Consider the following 11452-nt stretch of genomic DNA (forward strand, 5'->3'; position numbering starts at 1 on the left):
AATGAAAAATTATCATGACAAACTATTTAAGTTAAATTCTGTGTGTTTTTATGTTATTTAAGATCAGAAAACTGCAATTAGAATGTTATTTCACGTAAAAATATATTCATTTTCTAATTCACTTTGCATCCCCTATTTTATCGATTATTCGGAATAGAGGGCTTTGTGTACAGCTGCAGAGTTTTTATGAGTGTCTTCAGCGCCATCTATCGTCATCGTGCATCAAATTTCCAGCACGCACATGGGCTGATGCATGGTGTGATCAGACATTTCTATGGAAAATTTATTACTCACCAGCAAAGAGGTAATGTTTGGATACTTTGAGTGCAAAATTTTACACTATTGAGGTTCGTGTCCTGAAAAAGGACACACATATAAATGATTGGGATGACGACTTTGCCACTTGCAGTACACGATTATTTATTCATCTAAGGAGTTGTATACAATTTTGTACAAATTTATCCAAGCTAAAACTTTAGTAAAAATTTACCACCAAATTAATTTGCTTACTGGCCGTAAGATAACTAAAATAAAGGATTAGCACTAGCAGTAGTCCAGTTATCATAGCAACACAAATAAATCTTTATTTAAAGACGAGTTTTTTACAAATGTACTTCAGGTTTTTTTCCCTTAAACTATAGCTCCTATGTTAAAGTCTTTTTTTCCCACAAAACCCAACTAAACTACAACATATAGTTTCAGGAAGTGTATTTAAGAGATTAACCGTAGGACATCATTTCATATTTTCAAAAAAAATTGTATTTCAACGGACATTTTTGTTTCCTTTGAAAGCATAACTGTAAATACTCGGCACATAATTCATACAATACATTCATGTATAGTCTGTGGAAGCAGAACCAGGTCTACCCAGCTACCAGACTCAGCACCCAATGATCCCGAATTCAACAGTATATTGGACCACACTATCCGTTTTTAAGGTGTGTGTCAGCGCATTTCACAGTATCATACCCTGGAACAAATTTTGAGATGAGATGCAATACTTTCTAACCCTGCTGAGAATCATCGCTGTCACATTGCGTACTAGGCAAGAGCTGTGTCGCGTCTGATACTTCAAAGCGCATACTGACACACACCTTGAAGACGGGTAGTGTGGTCTGATTTACTGGTGAGTTCAGGATCATTTGGTGCCGAGTCTGATAGCTGGGTAGGTCTGATATCTACTCTATACTGTCACATGGAAATGAAGGTTTAAAAGGTTAGCACTTAGGCTGCTGTGAAAAGACGTCCTCGCAGTACTACAGTAACAGTACTACAGTAGGTCATTTAGAAGACATTTATTAACTGGAGGGACAGAGAATTTACAATCAAAATTTTGATAAAATGTGCAGTTTTAAAAGCTGTCTTTTTTTTTTGCTGAACGATAGATTAATTTGCTTTATGATTTGTTGCGTTGAGTTTACTTTGGTCAAATACAAACTTAGTATAAGTAGTTTAAACTAAAATATCTATTAGAATTACAAATAAAATTTTAAAAATAAATTATATGTCTTACTGGAGAACCACAGTTGCTTTGTATGTAACTTAAATTTGTCATTTCTTCTTGTAATTAAGTTCATTTACTATGACATTGAAATATAATTCTTTCTTTCTAGAATGTTGCGTATAAGCAGACACTTAGTCTCTGGGAGGGCCGTCATAAGAAGCCAGCTTGGAACAGGTGGAAAATGTAAGCAGTTGGGAAGAGGAGAATCATGTAACACAGTCTGATTGAATTTACTGCATGGACAATCAATATTTTTATAATGCAGACATGCTGAAAATTTCCGGCCACCGGCCCTTGACCCACCAATCAGGCAGTCGGGCCGACAATATTCTTAAAATTTTAGTGTATGTTGGCCCAATTTGGCCGGCAATAATTTCTGACTCACCTAGTACGGTTATTTTAATAAAAAATTTTAATTAATTAATTAAAATTTTTCAGAAATCTTCCAACCAGTATGTTTATTAACTACCTATTGTACCGGTGGGAAATTATACAAGTACAAGTCACGCTTTTTATTTTCTTAAATTGAAGTATAATGAGAAGAAAATCAAGAGATTCTCAACTCATTACCTACTGTTCGACAAACAGAACTGAAAAGTAGGTCAAGCAGAAGTCGCTCTCTGAACACTACGATACATGCGTTGTCTGATTTCAGTTTCTATAAATAGACGTGCTTTCCCTTCAACAGTGACAACTACTCCTGTATATTGAATGATTGATGTCATGTCGCAAGGTGATAGGATCATATTTATAGCTAACGAGGTCATTTCAAGTGCAGCAAAGAAGTTTTGTCTGTTTTCAAACGTCAATTATTTCATGCCGATTTATGATTTAAACGATGTTAAATCACACTTCTATGTAAGATAAACCCTTAGGAGTGTACAGGTACTCAGTATGCAAAACAAACCTTATTTCTGAGAATAAATTTACTTTGAATAACGTCTCCTAACAGCGTATAGCTATTGGAGGCAGCTTTGGTGTGTCTTCGGACCCTGATGATTATGAAATTGAACTCGTATCCGTGGATACTGTTCACACGAATGTATTATATATTTTCATCATGACATTAGGCGGTGACAAAAATGACATTTTGATACATTATTCAGAACATATGGCAATTTTTTTTTTTTTTTTTTTTTTGAAAATAAATTGGATATCCTGTTTTCAATATAAATAAATTATAATACTGAGTGAATTTTACCTGCAGAAAGTTTTTTTTACAATGATAAATAGTTTTTTTCTTTCTCTTCTTCTTCTTTATTTTATTTATTTTATTCCATCCAGTACTTTTATTAAATTTTGAGATTTTTTCCACCCAGTACTTTTATTCCATCACTACTTCTATTAAATATTAAGATTTTTTCCACCCAGTATTGTTATTCCATCAGTACTTTTATTCGATGCAAGTTAAAGTCATGTGTAGGTTGGGATAATTTGACATTTTGTCTAAAACTGCTGTAAGAAACTCAAAACTTGGAAAAGTGCTCTTGGGTAGTTTAGACGGATGATTTAGCTCAGGTAAGGCCTGGTTTAAGGTTAGTCTAGGAAAATTGCAGTTTACCTATGGAAAATTTGTTTTCTGTGAGTTTTGATGCCTTTTTGGTCCTTAGTTTACCTTTAAGTCATATATTACCCAGATGTCACCTGAGCAGTAAAATGTCTCTTCAATAAAAGATCTATTCAAAGATGCAGTTATTTGATTTTTAATCACCTAATTGCTACTCAACTGTCCTTTTAAAGTGGATGAAGCAGAAGTTAAAAGTGCACAGTTTTTACGCGAAATAGGGTAAATATACAAATTAATGTGAAAAACATTTGGGCCAGCAATATCTTGTCCGGGCCTGCAATATTCAGATCTAAGCAGGCCGATTAGCCTGCATTGCCCTCAGAGTTTTCAGCATGTCTGTAATGGCCTTCTTGGCCAAAATTTGACATTGCATTTACAAGGGAATGGCAGATATTGATTGCTTTAGTGTAAAGGAAATTTGAAAATCAGAAATAATAAATATAAACTTTGAAATCAGAAATAATACCAATTTATATGCAGTAAAACTGCTGAAATTAACATGCTATTTGACAAATTGTTTAAATACATATTCCAGATCATGTGACCACCTCACGATTCCTGTGTACAAGTGAAGACGCTGATAAAAATGTCATCAAGAAGTACACAATCCCTGGTGACTCCTCCGTATCCCATGATGCACTGGGCTCACGTACGGAAATGGTTTCCCAGGACAAGGTTGTTATCATGGATCTTGGGTCACACAGCACTCCAAACAACAGTGAGAAGACAGTGCCATCTAGTGAGGAATATGTGACAACGGAAATATATGAAAATATAACGTCACAGAGTGGTGTGACATCAGATACTGGTGTGACATCACAGAGTGGTGTGACATCAGATACTGGTGTGACATCACAGAGTGGTGTGACATCACAGAGTGGTGTGACATCAGATGCTAGTGTGACATCACAGAGTGGTGTGACATCAGATACTAGTGTGACATCACAGAGTGGTGTGACATCATCCACTGCCACAGCAGATTTAGACATAAATGATACAAATGTGGCAAACTCAAATAGAGCAACAGATATAAAGGATTCAAATTCCATGATGGATTCTGAGGATTCTTGTAGAGATACAGTGTTAGGAACAGAAGCATCGACTGTAATGCCAACAGAAACTGATGATTCATGGGTAACAGCACCAGTGCATGATGGGAAGGATGAGGACCAGTTACAATCCAACTCAGAGCTGGATTCTGAGCAGTATGAAAGTTCTGGCACAGAAATGCCCATGCCTGTGGTACAGGACACTAAAGGGACACATTATCAGACAACAACCAAATACAAGCCTAAGTCGGAGTGGTTGCTGAGTCAGCTGAAGAAGTCAGGATGTGAGGTACCCCAGGACAAAGCTGTGTTTCGGGCGCTGGCGTTCTCCGAGTATCAACAGATCCTGACCAGGTACATGGAGAAACGGCCAGTGAGGGGAGACCATAGTGGAGAAACAAAAAGAAAGATGGGAGAGAGAAAGCGCGACATTCAAAATCTTTACACAGGCAAGTTTGTCTCTTTTGTTCCATTTGTGAATGAGTCGGTGCTGCTTCAGAAGCTGCTGGCGCTGGGCGTCGACTTGTCCCGGCTGGAGAAGAAAGGAATCGCGCACAGAATTCTCAAGATGGACTTTGATCGAGATGTGGCTCCGTATGTGAAGTTTCTGAACAAACATGGCGTGGAGAAGGTTGGACGATATCTGTCCATCAATCCATGGCTGCTAACTGAAGATATTGATGACCTAGAGGTAGGGGACTGACCCACAGTTTAAATATTATTATAAGAATAACAGATGTTTATTTTGGCCAAAAAATTAATTTTCTGGGGGTAAAAGACAATTTTCCCATACTTAACAAAGGATTTCTACATTCAAAGTTAGTTCATATTTTTTTTTTATTTTCTAATTTTTTTTTTTCTTTTTGTAATAATCTCAAGAAATTATCTGAAGTGAATGAGTTATTTCTATGAGTTGTTTACAATGCATTCATTATGAAATATAAATCTCATACGAAGAGTCGTTATCCTTTTAATATTTTGTCATTAGTTCTTCAAAAAGAAGGTCAGATGCTGTCTTTTAGTACAGATGGCTACACTGACCAAGCAAGATGCTGAACTGAAATAATTTTATCACAGATGATTGGAATTTAGAAGCATACACAACTGATACACCCTTGATTCATTTTTATTGTTACACCATAGCTTAAATGTAGCATAGATTTTCTGAAAAGAATTTAGAAAGATGCTAGAAAAGATAAGTAAACATGAGAAAAGATACTGACATAAATGCAATCTAAGATGCAGGCATAAGCTGTGTAGTTAAACAGGCCAGGGAAATATTTATCATGCATTTATTCTGTGCTGTTAAATTATCAAGTGGATTTTTCTTTCAGGTCAGAATCAACTATTTTCTCTCCAAAAGGTTCACTACCGAAGATGTACAGGTCATTCTGAGTAACGACCCCAAGTTACTGTGTCGCACTGTCCAAGATATTGACACACGCCTGGGTAAACTACAGAAGACGTTCAACCTCTCAGGTAAGTTGTATACAGGGGGAGGGGAGGGATGTTGTAGGGGGGGTACTGTCCAAGACATTGATACCAGACTGGGTAAACTACAGATGCAGACTTTACGAAAGGCCAAAAAATCTGTCAGACAAGCTTGAAAATTCTGTCAGACCGAAACAAAATCTGTCAGACCGAAGTAAAATAATAGAAATATAAACCATTATTCATGTTTTCATGTGTATTTTCTAATGTTTTAAATAATTGACATTAAATCAAATATTAATTATTTGATATATATTTATTTGTAAAAAAGTAAAATAAGAAAGAAAAAAAAAAAAAAAAGGCAAAAAATTACTTGCATAACAAGTTGTTTTTTATTTAATGAAAAAGACACTGTGGAATGACACAAGGACTAAAAACATTACAAGTATAAAGAATGTGTAGCTAGTAATATCAAATGTATGTCCATAAAAACGTCTGTTAATCAGATAACCATTTCACACGTTGTTTTTGGCAATAACATATGCATTTTGAAACAGCACAGTAAGACAGTCCCTTTCATCCAATTGAAGCTTTGACAGGGACTGTCCAGTCCGAGTCTAAGTTCCTTCTTCATTTTATTTCTTTTTTTATAAAAAGAAACTCAAACTGTGAGCTTTCATCAAGTTCATGTGCACCTTCTCCAACTCGTGATGAACGGTACATGCAAATACGTACATATGTTCCATAATTTAAGAACCCGTAATAAAGCTGTAACATTTATGTTGCTATCGATCAAAATGATAACTTTAGTACTCCTGACACTCGGCACACACTATTTTCCTCTCCTAAAGATTATAAGTCCGCCAGGGCCTACCTTCTTTACTATTTTATTAAACTTCCGTTTCCCTTCCTCACTTCGTTTTTATTTTTGCCACGCTTTGCACCAACGAAGTGTTTAAAGTTCAACAACGTCATTTTCTAAGCAAAAGGCTTATCCATGAGTACTGTATACGACTGATAATTAAGAAACAGGATCAAGTCTCTAAAAACGCAAATAGCACGAGCACAAGTGTTGCGGCCATTTTGTTGTGTAGTATTACGAAAACGAGACTGTACATTACATCATTCAGGAATTCCCCAACCTCAGCCAGTCACAAAATAGTATTTGTGAGTGAAACTGAGGTTAATACATTATGTATAATTAGCTGGGAACTCCCCGAGATTTTCACTCCGTCTCTCTTTTCGAATGAAGAAAAATGTATCGTCCAGAAAAGAAACAACAACGTATTCCTTATATTTACACATTCCCAGTCAGTTTGAAAACCCGCCGGACATAAGGTCCGACAATACAGGATTTTTTATCGGACCGAGACGAAATTTGCCAGGCATGTCCGACGGTCCGACGCCTTTCGTAAAGTCTGCAGATGCTCCACCTCTCATGCAAGTCTTGAAAAGGGGGGGGGGGGGGGGGGGGGGTGATCCAAAATGGGCAAGCACTGTGAATTTTCACTGCATATGCATTTTTAATGCTGTTAGCACATTTAAACTTGTTTAATTAATGTACAAATACCATTAACCTCCAATGACTTGAAGGTTTAGTAATTCTCTTAATCAACATGTCCTGTAAATGTATATAGAGTATAACATATTGTTCAGATTTTTCCCAAAACTCACTTTGCTGCAGAATACAGCGCAGCCAAAATGAGTGTTTTAAAGGGTCTTGGGTACTTCACCAGAATTTCTAAATTTAAGGCATTTTCTTGGCATTTACTAAAAAAAAAACCCTCTTATCTTTTCACTAGGGAATTAAAAATTGTGAATTTAACAGATACTGGATTTTTAAGGTCATAAATTCTTAAAATTAGAACATTCCTATTGATTGGTAGCAACAGAATTGAAAAGGGGTCTAACTTCTAGTTCTATTCCTTATAGTAAAAGCATCACAAATGCTTAAAAAGTGATTTTCATTGATTCCAAAATTATGTATCTGAAAGATTGATAATTTTCCCCATTAAAAAGAATGAGTCATAACCATAGACATTATGTGTGATCTCTCACCTCATGGTTTATTTTGTAGGTGTTGAAGTGAGACAGATTGTGATAAAATATGCCAAAATTGTTTCTTTTCCTCTGGAAGTGATTGAGGTAAGCGTACCATTTTTTTAGATGTCTTTGTTGACATCCAACCACATGAATTTCTTTGTTTTATGTAATTATATTAAAAATATCAATGTTTGATGTTGTTTTACAGTCTGCAATGATCATAGTCACTGGTTCTATATATGCACTGGGATTTTTGTTTGGACCTGCAGATTTTTCAGACTGAATTCAGTGGTAAAATGTGTCCATTAGATTTATTTTTCTCTCTGTGTTCATAAGAGCTATTTTTCTGAAATGTCACCATTACATGATGATTCTAAAAAATGTTTGATAAAATCAAGGTCTTGTTTTTACTGATACTAAATTAATGCAATAAGGGAAATTGCCATGTCTCATTGAAAATTTTGTTTGTTTGGACCAGTAAATTCTGATTTATATTAGTAGACTTTAGGAAACCAGTGGTCTGAATGCCTGGTAAAATTAAATGTTTATGGCACAGACTGGTTTTAGCTGTTGGTATGCAGTGGCGGATTTAGAAAGGGGGGGGGGATCCTGACCCCCCCCCCCCCCCTTTGATTTCTGAAGAAAAATCACATCAATAATGGTTTCCTCTTGAAATTATACTTTTGACTAGCTGAATCAGTTATAAAATGTACCAAATGGCACCACTAGCCCTCTAAAATACCAATTTTTTGGGGGCCCTTAAGCAGGACCCAAACCCCATGCAGACCCCCCCCCCCCTCCCCCCTTCAAATAATCCTGGATCCACCCCTGGGTATGAACGATATGATAACTTACAATTCATTATAATTAATAAAATTGACATTTTCCAGTTTCATAACTCTTTGATTTCTTGTTTTTCAGTTGAATCACCTCCATCTCTGTAAAATGCTTCATTTTGAACAGTACGAAGTAGAAAAGATGGTCATAAAAAAGCCAGATATTTTAACTATTAGTAAGTTTCCTTGGACGATTGGTCAATTTGTTTTACTTTCTCTGTGAGTGTTTACAGTGAAGTGGATTTTATCTATTTTTTTCTAACTTCTTCACAACCCACTAATTTTGGTTTGGATTTTTTGTTATTATTATATAATAGTTATTCCATCCATTACTTCTATACATATACCCAGAAAATCCAAAACCTCATCTTTACAAAAAGATAAACTACTGTATAATTTCTTCTTTATTAACACAAGTGCATTTTCTAATATCTCCAAATTTCATAAGTAAATAATACTGCATCTTCACTTCTTTTCCCAGGGCCTGATTCTCTAGTCCACAGATTTGAGTATATTCACAATGAAATGAACATCCCCCATGAGATGATAGTCAACTTTCCTCTTATTCTCACCACCAGCATCCATCGTCTACGAGAACGCCATAGTTACCTGCGCCATGTTGGGCGCGTGCAGTACGATCCAACCAAAGAAAACTATGTATCGCTGGAGGTGCTCGCACTCAGCAACGATACACATTTCATAGAGAAAGTTGCCAAGACAACCATGGAAGAGTTCCATGCTTATCTGAAAACAATCTAAGCAGATTTTTGAGAGACGGGAGAATACAAAACTGAGTAAAGAATTACACCTGTTGGAAAATTTCACGTAGAGACATACTTGTAGGCTTTAGATGGAAATAAATTGATATTTACATCTTCAATTTTATTTAACATTTATTAGTAACAAGGCAGCAAAGCTGTCAAGTGTACAGACAACATGAAAGAAAATAATCCAGTCAAGCTGGTTTGCAAATTTGCCAAACAGATAAAATGCGCTAGAAAAAGGCAACGAAAAAAAACAACACCTTTTTTTTTGATAAATAGTTCAATCAGCTGATTTTCAAATCTGACCTATGCCTTATGAATGTTCATCACCCTATTCTCTAAGTTTGAAGACAAAAGATAAAATGGTTTTTGTTTTATTTGTTTAATGGTGGATAAAATGTGCTTTAAAAAAAAAAAAAGCAAAAAACAGTAACTTTTGACCTGTATTTTATGAATATCATATAATAATATTAGTTCTGTAAGTTTGAGGACAAAAGGTGAAACTGTTTTCATTTTATTTGTACTATAGTGTATGAAATATGCTTTAAAAAAAGCAAAAAAACAGTACGACTTTTGAAAAATTTAACAAATAGTCATCAGTTCTGTAAGTTTGAAGACAAAAAGTAAAATGTTTCCATCTTATTTGTATAACACTGATAGTGCACGGCGCCAATGAGGATGCTGATGAAGACAGACACAGGTGACAGCTATATGTACAGATACATCTGTGTCTGTACATGAAAATAAATCTGGAAAAATTAAATTAGACATCCTTGTTACCATGACCAGTGATTAAAGCATGCACGCAGGTTTTGATAATTATACAATGCATGGTGACTGGTAGCCCCAAGAAGCTGGATCAGGGGCGGATTTAGGCCGTCTTCTGGAAGACGGTCAGATTTCCACATTTATATTGTCAGCCATCTAATGTTTTCTGTCGGAAGACATGGCCCTAAAATTTTCCCCCAGACGGCTCAGTAGTATGTGTGGAGGTAGGTCAAACATATTATAAAATGCTAAGACAAAATCCTTTCAATTCGTATATAAAATTTTGCATTAAAGTGTAAGGTTCAATATTTGGTTCGCAGATGAGAAGAGAACAACAAGAGTTGTAGATTTCCAACAGCTTTATTCCCACAGCCTCACTGCTTGGATAAAAACGTGCATGTGACTATAACCAGTGATCTTCATAACGTCATTTCATTTAGGGTGAATAACAGGACAGGATACTTTTTATCAATGGCGTCTTTTGAAATACATCAAACACAAATGCGTCATATGAATTTTTATTGCAGTTATTGTAAATGCACCCATAACATCCTCCTCCCTTATGAACCTCATTGAACTCATGCACTAGATGAAGCATATCCTCAAGTTATTGGTCTTGTGAGCAATACTGTTTTAGTATTTTTATTCCGTTATCTAGCTGACAGGTGTAAGATATGCAGAAAATGAAAAGAAAATGTTTTATAGCGTATACCTTAATCTGGTCATGAGAATTTGAAACTGAATAATTAAAGAAATTGTTAATTATTTAGACCAATAACTACAAGTTTCTGATGTATAGGTTTGTAGAATGTACATTGTAAAGCTTTGCCAACAACTTTCATTTTCTAGCCCACTTGTGGAAAAATGCTTATCAATTTGCCCGTATGTGAACAAAAGTTATGTTTGGAAAGTTCGAAATCATTTGTTTCGAGAATTTTTATATTAACAATAAATTTCTGTAGCTAGTTTTGCATATTCACTGATCTGCCCTCGAGCATGGAGAGTCCAGATATGTTCCCATTGTACTGGTGACTTTTGTAATAATGTTTTCATGTAACAGAATTTTTGGCATTTTCTATTCCCCATTTGTTATTCATTTGATTGTCTAAAAATGTTGGCTAGACATTGAAAATTGATTTTGAAATGATATTTGACAATTTTGGCAAAATATACATTGTGAAGGAAGAACATGCACCTTTTCCTTCCAAACAATTACAATCTCACTCCACCATTGTATTGAATTTACTGAATTTTTCCCATAATACCAAGCAGTAAAGGAAAAGGAAAGACTGCTGGATCCGAAGCATTTCAATAAGGCCAAATTCTAAAATTCTGCAAAATTTGTGGTTCTTGACAGCTGATTATGCAAGTCCATACTTTTTTTTTTTGTCTTGTGGTGGTGTTGGGAGGGATAAAAATCCAGCACCATTTTATTAAATAAGAAATTGTAATATGTCTTTGTTGAAATATGTTGCTTGAAATATGATCAA

General features: G+C 35.3%; 1 protein-coding gene across 1 annotated transcript; it reads left to right on the plus strand.

The window, feature by feature from the left end:
• Positions 1-121: 121 nt before the first annotated feature.
• LOC106153612 (uncharacterized) lies at positions 122-9310 on the plus strand. Its single transcript, XM_087019111.1, has 7 exons — positions 122-304; positions 1614-1687; positions 3607-4811; positions 5455-5599; positions 7629-7696; positions 8516-8606; positions 8912-9310. The coding sequence occupies exons 2-7, from the start codon at positions 1615-1617 to the stop codon at positions 9187-9189; spliced, it is 1860 nt and encodes a 619-aa protein (XP_086875237.1). The 5' UTR covers positions 122-304; position 1614; the 3' UTR covers positions 9190-9310.
• Positions 9311-11452: the final 2142 nt, after the last annotated feature.

This window comes from Lingula anatina, chromosome 8, assembly GCF_051362555.1.
Source record: "Lingula anatina isolate TDL-2025a chromosome 8, LinAna3.0, whole genome shotgun sequence".
NCBI classification, from domain to species: Eukaryota; Metazoa; Brachiopoda; class Lingulata; order Lingulida; family Lingulidae; genus Lingula; species Lingula anatina.